Source organism: Myxine glutinosa, chromosome 13, assembly GCF_964187855.1.
Source record: "Myxine glutinosa chromosome 13, kmMyxGlut1.1, whole genome shotgun sequence".
Taxonomy (NCBI): Eukaryota; Metazoa; Chordata; class Myxini; order Myxiniformes; family Myxinidae; genus Myxine; species Myxine glutinosa.
Window position 1 is genome coordinate 23,799,844 of NC_136273.1, and position 20,360 is coordinate 23,820,203.

Consider the following 20,360-nt stretch of genomic DNA (forward strand, 5'->3'; position numbering starts at 1 on the left):
ATGGCTGAAAAGAAAGAAATGGAGGGTTCTGGAATGGCAAAGTCAAAGCCCGGATCTAAATCCCATCGACATGTTGTGGGGGGATTTGAAACGAGCTGTGCATGCAAGAAACCCCTCAAACATCGCACAGCTGAAAGAATTCTGCGTGGAGGAGTGGGAAAAAATTTCTCCCAGTCGATGTCAGAGACTGGTAGACAGTTATAAGAAACGCCTACTTGAGATTGTTTCTGCCAAAGGGGGCAATACCACCTATGAGAGCCAAGGGTGTACTTACATTTTCCACATGCAAAATTTGCATTTATGTTTATTTAAATTATACAATGGACTACAAAATGTAAATGTTTCATGATATTTGTTGTATTATATCACCTTTATCTTTCGATATTGTTGAAATGAAGATCAAATAGCTGTATGTTGAAATATGTTGAAAAAGTCAAAACTTTACATGGGGTGTACTTACTTTTTCACGTGACTGTATGTTGTCATCATTATCATGATTTTGTTCCCCATTAGTTTTGATTTTGTACTTGACAATGTGCCAAGTTTCAAATTTTTCCATTCATCGGTTTCCGACAAATAATTTTTTAATTATTTGCGTTTAATCAAAGATAGCTGCTATATGACGTGACCTATGCCACAATTATCACAAAAACATTCTGCATGGGTGTCACTCCTTCCCTGAAAGTTTTGTCTCAATCGGACATGTGGTTGCTGAGAAAAACGAGGTTTAGCCCGTACGGACGGACAGACAAATGCCTCCTGCCACATTTGGGGGCGGATGTATAAAAATAACGTTTAGAGTTCTTAATAACCATCCCTGGGAATATTACGACAATCGAACTGCAGTTGGAAGCCGTCTGGGGCTAGGTGACCATTCTCAAAAGAGTCCTCGGAGCAAAATTTTGAGAATAAGAAAACTTCACAAACTGGTCCATGAATGATGATCACTTACTGAAACGGAGGTGGATACTTCAAGACCTGGGAGGAAACCACGTAACCGTTCCTCCTGAAATACGCATATGGATAACAACTGGTGACTGGCATGCACGCACACACACACACAGACACACGCACACACATCATTTTGGCAATGGATGAGGTTAATGAGGGACGATATAATTATTCCAGATGACGACAGGGAGTGAAATATAATTGAGAGTAGGGAGAGAGAAAGCAAGGTCATTGAGGAATGGAAAATGGAAGACTTTTTGAAAAGAGGACTCTTACTGGAGTTACTGTTACAATATCATGGTCTGACATACTGAGAGGGGTGACCTTATAAAAATGTGACCGAGGATCTCAGTCATCTTGGGAAGCAGTCCGCATGGATCCAATGGATCTGTCACACATTTATACTCCACGCAGGTTCTCCGATATGTCACTTGGACCTCTTGGGGAGTATTTTTCGGCAGACACATCTAGTTACAATATTCATAAAAAACCGCGTTGATGAAATCACAAAACCAGAGCCATCAGACGACAGACAAGTTTGCTGGCGTTGAGCACTTGGACATCGCAAATAAAGCATGTACATTCTCGAGGAATTTCGGTTCTACAAATCTTTGGAAGGTTATGCTTTCATGTCAGGTTGGATTTGCGTATGTTCATGTTCACGACAACCCGCACGTTCACTCCGTTCAAATAAAGTTATTCAGTCTTGATAATGAATGTGGATACAGTATACATAGCAAGGTGGCTTCATGATATATTTTGGAAATACCATTAGCAGGTGGACAAAAGTGATAAAATTTTGCATGGATGTTCATCTTACTATAATTCACCAAATGTCCGTCCGTTCGAAGATACCGCAAAAACGGCTGAACCGATCGCAACGATATTTTGGGTGGGTATTCCTGGGTCCCCTTGGAGTAAAATAGGCTATATTGTTTTTCAAATTTCAGCTTTGGCCTCCAGCATTTTCAGGTTTGGACTCCCGCATAATGTTATTTTCCCGGGTACCGCACAAACGGCTGCACCGATCGGACTCGCTGACCTCGGACAAAGACCTTTGATAAGGACATGGGTTGAATCCCTGCTTGAGAGAATGCCAACCCCCTCCCCGCCATCACGGTCGTCTCTCCAACTCACAATCTCCCACGAGATATGCGGAAAGGACGACCCAAAACCAATTATCTTCTTTTTGATTTGTATATATTTGGGTGGTGTATAAGCCAACCGATCGCTGTCTCCATCAATCTTGCCGAAGCCTGGTGTTGGCTTAACGGTTAGGGTGCCGGCTTGGGATCCTAGGATCCTGGGTTCGAATCCCAGTCGATCGCTGAATTAACGCCAGGGAGGTTGACTCAGCCTGTCATCCTTCCGAGGTCGGCAAATTGAGTACCAGATTGCTGGGATGAATGATCCCGAAGTGTACCCCGGTTTAGAATAGGTACACCATATCCCTGCGCATCGTAAGAGAGTGACCAAGGGTTGGCGTCAGGAAGGGCATCCGGCCATAAAAACATTGCCTCAACCAGGGAACCATGATTGTCATGGGGCCTGCGAGGCTAACCCCCGCTCGAGCAGGGAAAATGGCCTTAAAACGATCATTCATATAAACATCATTAAAAGTAAATAATGACCTCGGCCAAAGTTCAAATGACGTGGGTTTAATCTCTACATGAGAGAATTCCACATAGCTATTTGGGCGGTGTATAAGCCAACCGATCGCTGTCTCCATCAATCTTACCGAAGCCGTAACACCTGTCGGCTCAAAATCCTTTTAACTGTTGACTTGGTAGTTTTTACAATGAAGGAAACATTTAGTCCTTGAGCCCAGACCCCAATTTTCACATATTGGTACCACCCAGAGGGACCAAACCAAATTGCTATTTTCAGCTTGCTAGATGTCCCTAGTTTACATTTTGGTATGATAGCCTTTGTAGATGAGTAGCTTAATGGTGGTTATCACCTCATATGTAAACATACCCTGCGCAAAAAAGACGAAACACACGTTTTTCCTTGTACTTTACTCTAAGAATTTAACAACTTTATTAAGATAGTTCGGAAAGAGTCAAAAGTACATTTTGAGTTATTTTTCAGTAGAAAACAATCTTAAAATGTGTCTTTTTATGAACTGGGATGTTTCACACACTTGAAGGTAAATTGAAATAAATGTGTTCATACACTCAATGTTGTTACTTCTGGCAATGTCATTTCAAAGAACTTTTTATATTTACATGGATTCACACCCTTATTCTGTTTAGAAAAGCCTAAATAATAAAATAAAACCAATATGTCACTTATCATGTCATCACTTAATAACCCAAGTCAAAATTGAAATTCCTGTTACCGTGATACACACTCTCATACATGACTGTACACTGCCAAGTTAATCAGTGTCATCATCAGTGTCCGAATCTGACAACTCTACTTCCAGCTCTTTTTCTCTGGCTTGGTTGGTGCAGGTTTGTAGTTTGCACATGTCTGTGCACTTCAAGCTATATGCCAGGCAGGTACAGTCCGGTAGTTTGCATGAGCGCACACATTTGCAGGACAGCAACTGGAGCACAGCTTCTGGTGCAGGTGATCCACGCATCCACTGCACAGCAAGCTTGCCCTCTTCATCTGTGGTCCAACCACAGTCCTTGGGGTCAGGGATGAATGGGTGACTCTGCAAACATCTCCTCCAGATGGCCGCTTGATAGTTCGCACGGAGGGCATGCAGGAAGAGACAGTCCTCACAGGGAGGCAGCTGGCTAGACTCCACTTCACCACGTCTCGCACAGAACAGTTGGTAGTGAAGCTTGTTGACTGTGGCAGTCTGTGCAGAAGGCATGTAGAGATGGCAGGTGACCTTTTGGAGTTTACTGAACAGCTCCCCAGATACCTCCCATGACTGACCAAGTTCAGCAAAGGCCTCCAGATAGGTCTTGTCAGACTTCATTCGCTTGAAGGCAGCCAACTTGCCACGTCCAGCAAATGCGCTGACTGTATCACAGCCTGTGTAGCCATGCATACCAATCAGTGCCTCACACACCTCACCTCCCAGAGCATGGCTCAGCTTCTGGATGTCAAGGTATCTTGTGCTGGCCTTGGTTCCGCACTTCATGTACATGGGACATGGGATGGACTTGGCAACAGCCAGGCACAGCACGAGGACATCTGTGTCTTCTGCACTGATCACAACGGACCTGATGCCAGATTCTGCTGCATGAACACCATGTAGTAAGATGCGGGTGTCAGCTTCTTCCTGTGAGGTCTTTAGCTCTGTGGCCTCCTCCCAGTGCTCTTTCGACAGTTTGTAACATTGATGTCCACAGGTCACATACAGTAACTTGTTGTCAAGCTTCTGCCTGTGTTCTGGCCCCTTCCACGTCTGCACAAGGAACTCGATCAAGCTGGTCTTGTTAGATGAACTGGAAATGAACTTTCTCCACTGTTGAATGTTGTGCCCAGGTGTGTCATCATGCAGGCAGGACCTTCTGTGGCATGGGCCCTGCAACTTTGGGTTGGACAGCAATGCCGTTGACCCTGTGAGAGGTGCCTTCTCCACTCAGTGTCTCTTCAAGACGGTCAATGTTATCCCAGGCCAGGATGGTAAACACACCAGGATGCATGTCTTCTGGCAGTGGTATGTCCTCTGCTGAGCGTTCCAGCTTCTGGACACAAAGAGCTGTGTCAATCTCCTCTACTTGGGAGTAGGAAATAGCATGGCCAAGACGATTCAGACTTCGTATCAGTTCTGTGTTTCCTGTCAGTGACTTCACAGCAAATGGGAGGAGTATGTGCTTGGGTGGCTTAGTCTTGCCACAGGTGACAGCAAAGACTAGATCACTGCCAAAAGAAGCAGCAAGACGCTGGACTCTTTCAGAGGGATTTGCACACTCAGTATCCCCAGTCAGCAGGGTATACAGGAACTTTGTGACAGCTTCAGGGATGACACTTTTCTGTGTATGAGGTGGCCATGACTGTTGGACATCTTGTTTCTTGATCTGATTCCTCAGCTGTATGGCTGCTTTGGTGAGGACATCCATGGATTTGATAGACTGTGCTTCACGTAGATCTTGCTTCATGTTGTGGGCTTCCTTGACAAGGTCATCCATTGACAGGCTGTCTGGATAGAGAAGCACCCTTCCTTTCTCATTTGAGACAAAGTGAAGTGACCCTTCCAGCTCACTTTCAAGCTTGCGACGAACATGCTTCTTTGTCGAGGGTTTGATCTTGGTGATGCCATGGGAGTTCATGGATCTCTCAAGCCTGGCTGTGAGGTCTGTTAAAGGCAATATTTCAAGGTTTGGGAGGAATTCAGTCCTCACATGCATGAACAGTTCCTCATAGACTTGTCTCTCTGTCTCCTCATAATCTGCTGCCTCACTCTCTTCCTGTTGTACTTCTGAAGAGCTGGTAGAAGACACTCTTCTTGTGTACTCTTTGTAGCACGTCTTGTGGTAATTCCCCTCTGCGGCAACTAGGTCTCTGCTCAGCAATGCAAGCACTCTTAGATCACATTTCTTTATTGCCGCTTTGCGGATGGTGTCGTCTGCTCGTAACTCAAGACACTGCATAAGAGGTTCCCTTGATTTTTGTCCTTTGATGTATTTCGGCTTCTGGCAGAAGATGCAGATCTTGTCATACAGTCTTGAAGTAGGCCTACTTGGTGCATCCCTGGTCCTGGATGATGACCTTCTGGAAGCAGCTTCTGTGGGTTCAGCACTGGCACCTTTGGAGAGGATCGAGTCCAAAGACTTCTTCATGGTAAACATGCTGCGGCATTTGCGATGGTACTGTACCTGAGGTACTTCCCCTTCTTTTAGTCCTTTTGCCAAGTCAAGGACTGGGGCATGCTGTCTGATCTCTGCAGCCCGGAGCAAAGCCTTCCATGAATCCAGGTCCCTCAATGTCACCAGGGAATCAGAGTCATCGTCTGAGCAATGAATAAGACAGTTTGTGCACGGCCGCTTCTTCGGCAGGGTGGTACCTTGATCCATCGACATCACTCTGATCACTGTACAACACTATCTGCAACATACAAAAAGATAATATTGGTTAAGATATTAGTTTTGAAAGAAAAGATAATATAAGTATAATTGGTGAAAAAAAAACGCTTAAATCTACCTGTAATTCAAAATGTTAAGTTTCCAGCTGAAGATAAATACAATTATTGCAGGCAGTAAACACAATACAATGTAAAAAATAGTGTGAATCACATTTATTTTGCATTTTGCTTTTTAATCAAAAGGAAATAACCTTATTTGCATTGTTTTAATCCACATTGGTGGAGATAGAAATTTGACACTGGCGTATCTTTCATTTTTTGCAAATTACACAATGGCGCTAATGACAAAAAAATGAGTTTTAAAAATTACTGACAAAGCTACCTATCTCAAAAGGCTATCATATCTTATTACACTCATATCAACCCTATAAACATTTTAGTACTACTTTGGTTTGGTCCCCCCAGGTGGTACCGATATCTGCTCTGGCCCATGGACTAATTAACAATGTTGTTAAAAGTTTATTTTTGATTAATTTGTGATTGGAGTTTTGTTGTTTGGAATGAAAAAAGAGATATCGAGTTCAAGTGAATGACGACATGCCGTGATGGTTTCTACGTTCTGAACGTGAACTTCACGGATCGCCATATGCAGATTCGCCACGGTCCCACGATCGATGTTTCTATACGTGAAGGTACCCGTTTGTTTGCAAACGATAAGGTTTTTCATGGAAGTCCTTCACGAACGTGCTGTCCATGTCTGACGTGCGACTGAAGGTGCTACAGGAATGTGGAATTTATTGGTTTCATGCTTTAGCATTCGTCGTATCTGCATTGCCTGTTTGCTTCTGGCCTCCCACCCGTGCGTAGCACGGGTACTTCACTAAAAAATATAATAACCACCTTTAGAGGCCATTTTTCCCCGCAAGCGGGGGTTGGCCTTTTTCGGGAACCGTGGTTGTTGTTGTTTTTTGGTCCCCTTTTTGAAGCAATGTTTTACGGCCGGATGCCCTTCCTGACGCCAACCCTTTTTGCCGCCTTTAGCGACAAACAGGGAATGATATTATGATTAATTTTAAATTAATATTAAATTATGATTATATTTTTATGAAATTATGAAATTTCATAATTATAAATTATGAAATTATTAATATTAAATGATATTATGATTATATCCAATGTGGATATTGATTAATTTCAGAAAGGCTGTATTTCCTGTAAGCCACCTTACTAACAGTACACATATATACGAGGGTCGGTACGAAAATAATGCCTCTTATTTTATTTCTCACTGAATATAATTACAATTATAATAAATTTGTGATTTATTAGCAAATATTCATTTAAATTTCCACATAGTCCGTCAACTGCAATGCACTTTAATGAGCGCAACAATCCGACTTGTTTTCCGGTCGCTGCTGTTGCAGGCCGAACACTTTGAGGCTTGTCATCAATATCACTTTCCCCGCTCTTGAAAAGCTTTGTCCAATGTCTAACGGCTCTCACATCAATGGTACAGTTGCCGTGCACATTCCTTAAACGCCTATGAATATCCACTGGAGAAACTTCTTCCACAGTAAGAAATTCAATAATTGTTCTCTGCTTTGTGTACGCACATCTAGTTTGGCAGACATTTTGAAAGCATGGTGTGCTATTGTCACATGACCGATCACAGTACCGCTCAACTTAAAACGGGTGGAATATACAAACCTTTCATTGTGACGTCACGTAGCTTTCCTACGACACTTTGGTTACGATTTGAAAAATAAGAGGAATTACTTTTGAACTGATCCTCGTATATAATTGTACCTCCAGCTACAGCTGCTGCCTGCCAAGGTAGAACAAGGTGGCAAGGCACAAGGTGGTGATAGACCTGCACTGTCTGCTGGAAACCCTGGAGGGAAGAATGAAAAAGAACAGCCTCAGTAAAGTGGATCCATGACGGGAGAAGCGACGAGTAAGAGAGTAGAGGTGTAAAGACAGCCAGGATTGTCGAAGTTTAAACCCGGAGGCGCTTACTGGAAGAACGCGTGCATCATGGGTTTGCAGGTGAGGGATGGAGGGCAAAGAGCTGAGGACATAAGATTGGAGAAAAGACCAAACTGTATGTGATGCGAGAATAACAGACCTTGTGCTTCAACCTCACTGCAACAGATTCCAATGGTTGGAGTTTTAGATTCCACAAATCCATCTTTACCTTCTCTCCGGTTTATTCTCTGCTCAGCTTGTTATTTAAAAATACTGAGTTGTTTAACACTTGCGTGACTCGGCGCGCTCTGCGCGCCTCACCACACGTCGTTTCAGAGGGGTAGGCATCTTTGACCATTTCGGTGTCTTTTGCGTCTTCATGGTGTTTTGGGTCTTCAGGGCCATTTGGGTCTTCAGGGTCTTTTGTATCCTATGGGCCTTTAAGGGTATTTTGGGTCTTTGAGGTGTTTTGGGTCTTAAGGGTCTTTTGGTTCTTCTTGGTCTTTAAGGGTCTTCGGGGTCTTTTTGGTCTTCAGGGTCGTTTTGGGTCTTCCGGGCGCTTTGGGTCTTCGGGGTGTTTTGGGTCTTTTGGGTATTCAGGGTCTTTTTGAGCCTCAGGGCCTTGAAGGGTATTTTGGGTCTTTGGGGTGTGTTGGGTCTTTGGAGTGTTTAGGGTCTTTCGGGTTTTTGGAGGTGTTCAGGGGTCTTGGGTCGTCTTAAATGGTCGTCAAAGGTCAGGGGTCTCAGCAGTCTTAACGCAATTAAGAGGGTTAATTAAGAGGGTGGTAATTTTATTTGAAGAAGAAGAAGACGTTTTCGTCGCATATAAACATAGCGACATGCATAACCATATACGTTTCCTCTATTATAATAAGATGTGCAAAATCGCAGCTCATTAAATACAAATTGAAGTATCAAGAAGTGACATCACTGTGCAGTGTTCTGCACATTATCACACAGGACGCTTAAATGTTGGTGTCCACACAAAGATTGGAACATACTTCGATCTTCCCATCACAATGGGGAAAAAATGATGGAGTGGAGACATTAAACGTACAACTTGATAAAATATCCCATAAACATGAATGAATCCTTTAAACTATCTGAAAACAAAAAGGTTTATCACAATAATGAACCGATTGTGAAAATGAAAACTGTAACCTTGATGAATAAATGAAATACCATCAGAAGTCTCACACGACATCTTGGAATTTTTTATTCCAGAGAATGAACATGTTCAATGTATCAGACGAATTTGAAAAGCTTGAGATCCAAACTCACCACTGATTATATGAATTATCTCCACAGACGCGGACGCTTTGTTAACGATGATCCTTTAAGTCAGCACGAGACATGTTGCCCGAACTGTTAGCATGTCGCTTTCCAGCGAGATCTTCGGTTTGTGGACCCTGGTGGGCGATAATTGCTGGAGGTCTAAATAGTCAGGGCTCTTCGGGATATTTTGGGGCCGTTTGGTTCAAATTCTTCCAAAAGCACCAAATTTGGCCCAGATGTTGCCCATGCCATACTCTTTCGATTTTTGACGGGCGCCAAGACGGCCACCCCCCCCCCCCCCCCGGGGGCCCCATATTGGCGAAATACTAAATGGCCGCCACCCGGATTAGAGGAAAATCAGTTAAATAACCAAAAGGGTTGGAATCATGTACAATACCACTTTTCAGGGGTTTTCGAGGTCGAGGAATCCAATTATGATGTTATTTTGATGATTCGAGGTCAAGGTCAACCCTCAAGGTCATCTTAAAGGTCATTTTTGAGTCAAACATGTCGGTTTTTGAGTTTTTGTCAAGATTTACGCGAGGTTCACCATTTTATGTTTCTGGGTTGGGTAATCGAACTTTGACCTTATTTTTGACAATTAGAGGAAATATTATACATGTCTATTTCCTAATTTTCAGGCATATGCAGTTCATCAGTCTAATTACAAAGGTACGGATTTTGATGTTTTATGAACTGTATGCCATATCCTTGTGTTTAATTTTTGTGCGATCATGATCTGGGTTCATGTATACATGATTGTATACATGTCATAAATATGACGTCATAGGTCATGTGACCTGGCGGCCATATTGGATTTTATGAAAACCTTAAAAATGGATCCCTGCCTTCATTTTTCGATCGATTCGTTTTGAACTTTGACCACTTATAGTACGCCTTGTGATTGGATGCATATCCTAATTATGACGTCATAGGTCAGGTGACATGGCGGGATGGACCGGTATGGTCCCCGGATCATACCGCGCCTTTGGCGCCCGTCAAAAATCGAAAGAGTATGGCATGGGCAACATCTGTGCCAAATTTGATGCTTTTGGAAGAATTTGAACCAAAATATCCCTAAGGGCCCTGACTAAAATAAGGATATTGTCGTGTCTCTCCCACTCCGATGACGACACCTTTCGATGGGATAAAACGGCATTTTGAATTACTTTTTCTTTTCCAGCCAAACAGGAAGTGCATACATATGTGATGAGGTGTAAAAGGATGACCGGGTTGTCTCGTCCACAACGTGAGGGACACGCATTACCATGAAAAACACGTTACACCTATCACTGCTTCCCAACGTGGTGGACGGCATCGCCGAGCGAAGCAACGATGTCACCTGCAACCTCTCAATTCGAGCGATGCTCTGACAGGCTTTCAAGGCCGCCACCTGGACGGAACCGACGAGAGAAAACGGTGACGGGAACCAAAGAGGAGGGTCGTGAAACCTGCTTACGGGATCAAGCGCCATTTATTGCCAAAAGAAGATCCGAGAAAGGTGCCGGTGATATCGCAGTCGTCACGACATCATCACAGTTTCCATTACCGATGCTAATCGGAATATTCATTTCAAATCAAACACGATTGTGGAAGTTTTGGAAATGGATTCAGACTAGCTTTGCCCCAGGTCTACGTGCCAAAAACAGGTACGGCACCACAACGAAGCACCCAAGCAGCAAACAATCGATAAGTCACAACCTGAACCCGGAAAAGGTCGGAGGATCATCCTCATTTCGAGAAGCTTCAGGTTCTGTGCCCTGCATCTTTAGCAGGGATAGGAAAACCCATCCCGGTCTTGGAAGGTTTAAGCATACACAAAAAAAACAAAAAACCCTGTATTGAAACAAAATGCAGAACATTCGCTGAAGCAGCCATGCTAAAAAAAAAACCCCCAAAAAAACACGGACGCTTCTTATCAAATCACAACAGTTCATCAGGTTCCTTGTTCTATGTCCTTTCAAACCCGTTCCACTGAGCTCCATCGCCAGCTTCAATGGCAGCGTGCATGTGCTCGTACCAAAGGCCAAGTTTTGTGTGAGTCAAAACATCGCCAAAGGCCTGCAGTCCTTCCATGACTCTCAACACTCCGAACACCTCCTGCAAGATAGGCCAGAGGGAAATCGGGTCAGCGAAGAGGAAGGAAGGAACAATGGTCTGATTGGAACAACATCAATAACCAAATATATTCATAGCCTCACCAAATCTGCCAAATTGGGATGTTCACCTCCCAAAAATGGTCTCTTTTTCCCAACGGCCACAATCCACTTGTTCACTGCACTGTACAGGTCTTGTCTGACATCATCTCGCATGTGGTGTCTGCTCGACAGGTGATGGAACAAAGTTAATATCCGATATAATTATTCAAACAATTCACATCAGCTCTTTCAAATAAGTCCGCGTCAGGAGCGTCATGTCATTACCTACTATCTATTGACGTGACATCAACAGGTACAACAGACAACACTGATTGCAAGCTTATTCCTCCCACCTCCTCTCAATCAGGCTTGCGTTTACACAAAAACACACCTGTAAGAATTGCACAAGCCACGCCCCCTTACCCTACCGACCCCGCACACCCATCCCAAACCAAACCTCTTTTTAAGTCTCTTGCTGATCAGGTACATGGCAGCAGCACCAACGTATTTAGCCACAAGACCTTCCCAGCGGCCAAATTTGCCCTCTCTGACGATGTAGTCAAAGGAAGCAAGTGCCTCCTTAGGTGTGCGGTACACGTTGGGCGCGATGAGATGAACCAGGTGGTCATCAACCCACTTTCTCCACTCCACCTCTGTCCTGGCACACAAGGCACGATGCAGACGTCAAAAGGCCCAGAACTTCACCACCTCTTCCATGGATCGTGAATATGCAAGAAAGCTTCATTCCATAAGCACCTGACACAACCTCATCTATTTTTCCTGAAAGGAAAACCAACGTTCACTTCCATAAACTAAAAATGGACAAATTTGATCATCAACAAAGTTATTTTCACCTTGTATCATTAAATGTAAAAAAACAAAAAACAAAATTGCACCATCAAAGCAGCAAATGCATCTTCAATTAATTTCTCAGAAATTTCTGTTGGAGGCGATCATATTTAGGCCTCAGGTGTCCCCTCACAGAGGCAATCATATTTAGGCCTCAGGTGTCCCCTCACAGAGGCAATCATATTTAGGCCTCAGGTGTCCCCTCACAGAGGCAAACATTTTTAGGCCTCAGGTGTCCCCTCACAGAGGCAAACATTTTTAGGCCTCAGGTGTCCCCTCACTGAAGGGTCACAGCCAATCATGGACCCATGAAAACCGTCAAGTCTTAAATAAAATTGAACTTACCTGGATTGAGATTCAAAATGCTGTCAGCTTATCAAGACTCAATTCCACTCGACGTGGGGCTCTGCCCAAAAGAAGGTTCAGTGCTGGCAAAGCAGCCACAATGCAATAATTACACTGGGTGGTGTGCCATTGCCTTTCCAACAGGAGTTAGAGCAGGAATTTGGAATTTGTTCATTGTCATGTGATTGCTCGCAGAGACTTTGCGAACAACACCGTGGGATCTTTAAGGTCCACCAACTAATGTTAGCAGACGTGTTCCGTCCATAGTGTTATGGATGGACATTAAGCTGGGGGTCCCGTCTACTGGTATGAGCTGGTGTTCATTAAACATCCCATTGTGTATTTCTCGACGAAAAGGTGAGTTATCACTGGCAACCTGAATGAATGACAGATTCCTGGCAAATCGCATTCCGGCGAACGTTAGGCCTGGCGAGCTGGTCAGTGAAAAACTTGGGACAAAAACTTTCCCCAGCCAACCACACAAGAAGGTAATAGGAATAACTGCGGTCATTATAGAAATGGAGATAGTAGTCGTAGTTTGGTGGAGCCTGGTGTTGGCTTAGCGGTTTGGGTGCCGGCTTGGGATCCTGGGTTTGAATCCCGGTCGATCGCTGAATTAATGCCAGGAGCCTGTCATCCTTCCGAGGTCGGCAAATCGAGTACCACTTCACTGGTAATTCCCGGTGCGTCGCAAAAGGCGACTAACAGGGTTGGCGGCAGGAAGGGCATCCGGCTGTAAAACATCGCTTCAAAAAGGGGACCGCGGTGCCTGAAAAAGGCCAACCCCTGCTCTGCGGGGAAAAATGGCCTCTAAAGGTGGTCAGTCGTAGTTTGGTGAATAGCTGAACCCAGGCCGGAAGGCCCAAAGGTAAGTGCGCTACATCTGTAGCATCCTGTCGGATGAAAGGAGACGACATTTAAAATGTAATCAATAGTTTATAATGTGCAGAAGCACGAGCCTCGACTTTGCATACAAAAAGGAGCAAACAACAACAACATCATCGTTTAACCTCTGAACCAATCTCCAAAGGTCGTTCGTACATCTCCAAAATGCTGCGTTAAACTCTCCGAGACGACGCCCAAAACTCACTTGATCACGTCATCGGGAAGCACCGGCCCTTCCGCTCGCATTACGTGGTACTTGTTACTTCGAGTCATCAACGCTTTTCCTCTTGCATCGGTCGACTCAACTTCCGGATAGTACGACGCAATCTTCTCCATGTCCTTTTCCCTAAACAGAATCAGGAGGGAGGTTTTCAGTTCACACGGCAAAACGGACTTCAAGCAAAATAGTTCCGGACAAGTTGATGCATGACGACCACTTACGACGAAATTATGTAACTCTTCAGCACACTGGAGATGAATGCCGAGTCATTAAGTTGCTGAAATAAAAATAGGAAACACAAACCATTTCCAGTTACGTTTTCATGAAATGCAACTTTTTTTTATGATAAGCCGTCACGGTAAATATTCTTACAGCTACGAGTGTGAAGCATTTGCCGAAAACACCCAGAAAGTGAAGAATTAAAGCACAACCTCGAACCTTGTTATGGAACAATTTGAAGACAATTTGACATTTCAATACGTTTTTTAATGCTGCACAATATGTTTATTTTTTTTTAAATGAAAAAAAAAAAAAAAAAACTTTGCTTTTCAGAAAAACAGTGGATCATTATAACATCAGTGGATCACTTCCTGGTTCAAGGATTATTCACACACAAGCAAGTTCCAATAATGTTACAAACTACAATGGCACTCGGTAGGGCGAATACCTCCGCCAAGCTGAACAGTTTACGTTTTGTATCCACTGTTAGGCCGTATCTGTATCCGCACCTGAACAAAAATCAAATCGGCTTGTTCTTGTCACCGACCCACTCATCCACCAAGTTTTGTCATAATTCGTCCACAACTTTTTGACATATCATGCTGTGTATATGACATATCAGGCTTGGGGGGAGGAGGTGTGGGAAGGGGGGGGGGGGGGGGGTGGGAGAAGTATAAAACACAAGGACACCAAGGACTTCCAGGACAGAAGTTGGTATTTCAAAAAAGTGGAATTGGGGTGAAATTAGCGGGGTAGAAAAGATCAAGGTTTTGGATGGGGGAAGATAAGAGATGGTGGTGAACAGCTGTTTTAAAGACCTGAAGGGAGGAGTGGGATGAAGAGAGTGAGGGAGTTTGTTCCAGAGGCGGGAGAAAAGAGGAATGAAGGAGTGAAGGTGAGCAGAGAGTCTTCATTTTGGCAGTTTAACCATAAGAGGGTTGCAGGCAGATCTTGTGCGACCTGTAGCAATATTTGGGGGACACAGCACAGAGAGAGCTGGGGGGGGCAAGGCCAGAGAGGAGTCGGTAGAAGACGGAACGACCACCAACCTGCCTGCGGTGAGTGAGTGAGAGGCCCTTGGAGTTAGCTTCATCGCGTGAGATTCCAATGATTCTGAATGCTTTGGTTTCAACAGCGTGAAGACGACATGAAGGGTGTCGGAGTGAACTCCATTCAATGTACAATGTGCGCTGAGTGGGTTCATCAAAAATGTAGTGGTCTGAGAGGGTCATTAACCAGTGTGGCAGCTACATTCAAATGTAAGGTGTGCACAGAGGGAGCTGCAGATGGAGGAAATGTTGAGTTGGATCTTGGAGACGGTGTGAAGCCGGAAGGTGTGAAAACATTTTGTTACCTCGGAGATATGCTGAATGGGGAAGGTGGATCAGACTCGGCAACGGTTGCTGGAGTGAGATGTGCATGGAAGAAGTTTTGGGAATTGAGTGGCGTGCTGATGATGAGGGGAGTGTCGTTGAAGCTGAAGGGAAAGGTGTATGCTGCATGTGTGAGAAGTGTTATGATTTATGGGAGCGAGACATGGGTAATGAACGTAGAGCAGCAACGAAGGCTGGAAAGGGTGGAAATGCGAATGGTTCGACGGATGTGCGGAGTATCATTGAGAGAGAGGAAGACAAATGATGAATTGCGAAAGATGATGGGAATAGAACCTGTGATTGATGCTGTGAAGAGAAACAGGTTGAGATGGTTTGGTCATGTGTTGAGGAAGGATGAAAGTGACTGGTTGAGAAGAGTGATGGAAATGAATGTTGAAGGAAGTAGAGGACGGGGAAGACCGAGAAATACTTGGCTAAATGTGGTGGAAGAAGAAATGCGGGCAAGGGGGTTAACAAGGAGAGATGCAGAAAATAGGGCAAAATGGAGAAGATTGTCATGGGGACTGCAAGGCTAACCCCCGCTCTAGCAGGGAAAATGGCCTAAAAATGCCTGTTATTGTTGTTGTTGTTGTTGTTGTCACATACACTACCTGTCCATCAAGTTTCATCCAAATCTGTCCACAACTTTTTGAGTTATCCTGCTCACAGACAAACAGATAGACAGACAGGGGTGAAACACAAGATCTGTCCACCTTAGACGGCAGAGGTAACAACTTATAAACCCGGGAGCAATTATTTGATCACATATTTTACTTTACACAAAAGTAAAGTAAAATATGTGATCAAACAATCCTAGGATCCTGGGTTCGAATCCCGGTCAATCGCTGAATTAACGCCAGGGGGGTTGACTCAGCCTGTCATCCTTCCGAGGTCGGCAAATTGAGTACCAGTTCACTGGTAATTCCCTGCTTGTCGTTAAAGGCGGCAAAAAGGGTTGGCGTCAGGAAGGGCATCCGGCCATAAAACATTGCTTCAAACAGGGGACCGAAAAACAACAACCACGGTTCCCGAAAAAGGCCAACCCCCGCTTGCGGGGAAAAATGGCCTCTAAAGGTGGTTTTGTTTTTTTTTGTTTTTTTTTTTTTTTTTTTTATATTTTACTTTACTCTTTTCTTTCCGCAAACGAAACCACGTACCATACTCGGGGATAGCAGAAAATAGTTGGTGTTCCGGAAAGTAACGTCGTTTTTAAGCTGTGTACAGAGGGTAAAAAAAACGACATTACTTTCCGGTACACGTCTGAATGTTGCTGCATGTCCTGAAGATGAATCCATTTTGGTTAAGGTACGGATCAGATCCAGCCTATCAGTGGGATCCAAAACGTGGGCCGTTCAGCCAGGTGGAGGTTTGCGCTCTACCGAGTGCTGTTCTAGTTGTCTCCGTGTGTCCTCCAACATTCTCCTTGTACCACTGGATTTGTCGCCGAGTCCACTTAGACATCTTGTGTAGCATTTGTGGAGCCACGAAAAACGAACGATTTACTAGGGAGGGGTAAAGCAACTTTCAGGTCGTCCTGCACAGGTGCTGGCCAAGACTCATCCCGGGTTTGCTTGTAGACAATGTCTCAGCTCTCAGGCTCATGGGATTGCTTGTACATGTCATGTCTAAGGCTCCGAATAGGTGTGCTTGTACATTAGGAGGTGTTGGGGCAGTGGACTTAAAAAAAAAAAAAACACGTCACCGAGAAGACGTTACTGGGACGACAAGAGTCGCAGCGACAGAGGGACAATGCAGCGAGAGATTAAACAACAGCAGCTTTGGCCTACTTTGGTTTTTCCTTCACCGTTTTTAAAGCAGTTATATATAATTAATTATTTAATAAATAAATTAATAACTCACCAAATTCACAGTGCCGTGTGTAAGCACAATGGGGACCTTACGATAGGTAGAGAAACTGATCTCCTTCCTCATCACGGGATTAACCTCCACCAGGTTGTAGGGCAGGTTGTGATAATCCAGGAAGGCCCGCACTTTGCTGCAGAACGGACACGTCTTGTATTGATACAACGTCAGGTGCAGCTCTGAATGTACCTGGAGATGAAACAAAATACAAGAGGAGGCCGTTTGGCCCATCATGCCTGTGCTTTAACCACACCTCATCAAATGTATCATTTTGACACTTACACGTAGTGACGTCATTCTTACCATCATCAAAAAACAAACTTTACATCTGCGGACAGGGGATCTTGCAAGGCCACCGGCACGCAATGCCTACACTTAGAGGGACCGCATGTCACGTCCACAACCTCAACAATGCAACGGAGACGGCCGGCTTTACCATGGAGCTACAAAGGACGGCGTGCTCCGCGATGCAGCGCTCCCTGCTGGCGCCGCACCACAACCGTAATTTACGGGCACGCGTCATCCCGTCGGGAATCGAACGAGCAGGTGCCGACGCCAAAAACAGATAATAAATGCAGAAAAAGATCTTTTATTCCTCCGACTCGGCGTTCACCTCCGTGCGAGCTTCTTCTTCTTCTTCTTGGGCCAAGTACTTCGCACGTTCCTCCCACCAAGTCCGCGCCGCCCAACCTCCGAACAAACCACCAGCAGCGAATCCCGTCCAGTAGCGTTTGGAGCGATGTCCGCCGAGGGGCCGGAACAACACGAGCCCTCGCAGGGCGAAAACAGGACGGCACAGCTTCGCCATGGAGGCGGCCATGTTGGCTGTTGTTGTTATTGTTGTTGTTTGATATACATTCTCACATTTTCCTTGCGTTAATAAATTGGAAGGAAAGTTACTTATTTAATTACAGGACAATGTGACGGATGTGAAATTCACGTTTCTTTGCATTCTCGAGTCCCATCCGTGGAGTTTTATTTATAAGCGCTGTGACGTCACCATCATGACCTGTTGCTTTGCCTTTCAGTTTCTGCTCAACATTGTCCAATGGCAATCTAATAAAGCAAATTTGTCTGCATGTTCGCGTTCTTTGTAGGGATGGCAATTGCGACACCCAAGTTCGAACTGTTTAGAGAGACATATTATACAAGTGAATAAAAAAAATTGTGCTAAATCAAAAGGCAATGTAGGGATGACAAACTACAGTCTAAAAAAGGTCCTACACAAGATAGGGATGATGTTGGTTTAGAGAGTAGCTAACAGTATTGCCATCACATAACAATCCCGACATCACTGCCTCCTTTACACTTCATCAGTTATTGCTTCAAGCTTCTACAAACACTCCTCTGGTTACATCATTACTTGATTACTCTTGTAGTGCAGCCACTGAGACTACGAATTAGCAACCCAAGTACAATGTTATAATATCAGTACATGATCATCAACTTCTTACAAACTGCATGAACATCTCTAATAACAGCATTCTACAATTATCTCCACTAGTGTGAGTCGGCGCGCCTCACCACACGTCGTTTCAGAGGGATAGGTATCTTTGACCATTTCGGTGTCTTTTGGGTCTTCGGTGTCTTCAGGGGCTTTTGGGTCTTAAGAGTCTTTTTGTTCCTCTGGGTATTTAAGTGTCTTTGGTGTCTTCAGTGTGTTTTGGGTCTTCAGGGTGTTTTGGGTCTTTAGGGTGTTTTGGATCTTCGGAGACTTTTAGGTCTTTGGGATCTTTTAGGTCTTCGGGGACTTTTGGGTCTTCAGTGTCTTCAGGGGCTTTTGGGTCTTAAGGGTCTTTTTGTTCCTCTGGGTATTTAAGGTTCTTTGGGGGTCTTCAGGGTGTTTTGAGTCTTCAGGGTGTTTTGGGTCTTCAGGGTGTTTTGGGTCTTCAGGATGTTTTGGGTCTTTGGGGTGTTTTGGGTCTTTCGGGTCTTTGGGGGTTTCAGGTGTCTTGGTGGTCTTAAGGGTCTCTGGGGACTTAAAGGGTCGTCAAAGTTCTGAAGGGTCTCAGCAGTCTAAATGTAAATTAAGAGGATGTTAATTATATTTGAAGAAGAAGAAGACGTTACGGTCGCACATAAACATACACACAAACAAACAGACATACATAAAAACCGAAATAACCATATACGTTTACTCTATTATAATAACACTAGTGTGACTCGGCACGGTCCGTGCCCCTCACCACACGTCGTTTCAGAGGGATAGGCATCTTTGACCATTTCGGTGTCTTTTGGGTCTTCAGGGTCTTTGGGGTCTTCAGGGGCTTTTGGGTCTTAAGGGTATTTTGGTTTCTTTGGATCTTTAAGGGTCTTTGGGGTCTTCAGTGTGTTTTGGGTCTACAGGGTGTTTTGGGTATTCGTGGGGTCTTTTGGGTCTTCGAGGTATTTTGGGTCTTCGGTGTCTTCAAGGGCTTTTGGGTCTTAACGGTCTTTTTGTTCCTCTGGGTATTTAAGGGTCTTTTGGGTCTTCAGGGTGTTTTGGGTATTCAGGGTGTTTTGGGTCTTCAGGGTGTTTTGGGTCTTCAGGGTGTTTTGGGTCTTCATGATGTTTTGAGTCTTTGGGGTGTTTTGGGTGTTTTGGGTCTTTAAGGGTCTTTTTGTTCCTCTGGGTATTTAAGGGTCTTTGGGGTCTTCAGGGTGTTTTGGGTCTTCAGGGTGATTTGGGTATTTGGGGCGTTTTTGGTCTTCGGGGTCTTTTGGGTCTTTAAGGGTATTTTGGGTCTTCAGGGGTCTTGGTGGTCTTAAGGGTCTTGGGGGACTTAAAGGGTCGTCAAAGTTCTGAAGGGTCTCAGCAGTCTCAACGTAAATTAAGAGGGTGTTAATTATATTTGAAGAAGAAGAAGAAGACGTTTGGGTCGCATATAAACATACATACAAACAAACAGACAAACATAAAAACCGACATAACCACATGTGTTTACTCTATTACAATAAGAAGACTAGTGTGACTCGACGCGCTCCACGCACCTCACCACACGTCGTTTCAGAGGGCTAGGCATCTTATACCATTTCGGTGTCTTTTGGGTCTTCAGGGTCTTTGGGGGTCTTCAGTGTCTTCAGGGGCTTTTGGGTCTTAAGGGTCTTTTTGTTCCTCTGGGTATTTAAGGTCTTTGGGGTCTTCAGGGTGTTTTGGGTCTTCAGGGTGTTTTGGGTCTTCAGGGTCTTTTGGGTCTTTAAGGGTATTTTGGGTCTTCGGGGTCTTGGTGGTCTTAAGGGTCTCGGGGGACTTAAAGGGTCGTCAAAGTTCTGAAGGGTCTCAGCAGTCTCAACGTAAATGAAGAGGGTGT

At 44.5% G+C, this 20,360-nt stretch overlaps 2 protein-coding genes across 7 annotated transcripts in view; one reads left to right on the top strand and one right to left on the bottom strand.

Annotated features, from left to right (window-relative positions):
- LOC137438716 (uncharacterized) overlaps positions 1–11,071 on the top strand; it is a 30,885-nt gene extending 19,814 nt beyond the window's left edge. The window contains exon 5 of the mRNA XM_078767181.1: positions 7,751–11,071. Within this exon, the coding sequence (XP_078623307.1) occupies positions 7,751–7,803 (53 nt within the window). The 3' untranslated portion in view covers positions 7,804–11,071. The remainder of the gene's footprint in view (positions 1–7,750) is intronic.
- The window catches only part of PTGES2 (prostaglandin E synthase 2), a 43,688-nt gene continuing 33,961 nt past the window's right edge, over positions 10,634–20,360 (bottom strand). For 3 of the 6 annotated variants that reach the window (XM_078767182.1, XM_078767184.1, XM_078767183.1), the window contains exons 2-7: positions 17,068–17,259; positions 13,837–13,892; positions 13,601–13,741; positions 11,774–11,974; positions 11,380–11,497; positions 10,634–11,278 (exon numbers count right to left, since the gene is read on the bottom strand). In XM_078767182.1, the coding sequence (XP_078623308.1) occupies positions 11,129–11,278; positions 11,380–11,497; positions 11,774–11,974; positions 13,601–13,741; positions 13,837–13,892; positions 17,068–17,259 (858 nt within the window). In that variant the 3' untranslated portion in view covers positions 10,634–11,128. Of the gene's footprint in view, positions 11,279–11,379; positions 11,498–11,773; positions 11,975–13,600; positions 13,742–13,836; positions 13,893–17,067; positions 17,260–17,373; positions 17,395–17,506; positions 17,633–17,683; positions 18,338–20,360 lie in introns of those variants that run through there. The other 3 variants (XM_068133999.2, XM_068134000.2, XM_068134002.2) reach the window with 3 other exon arrangements.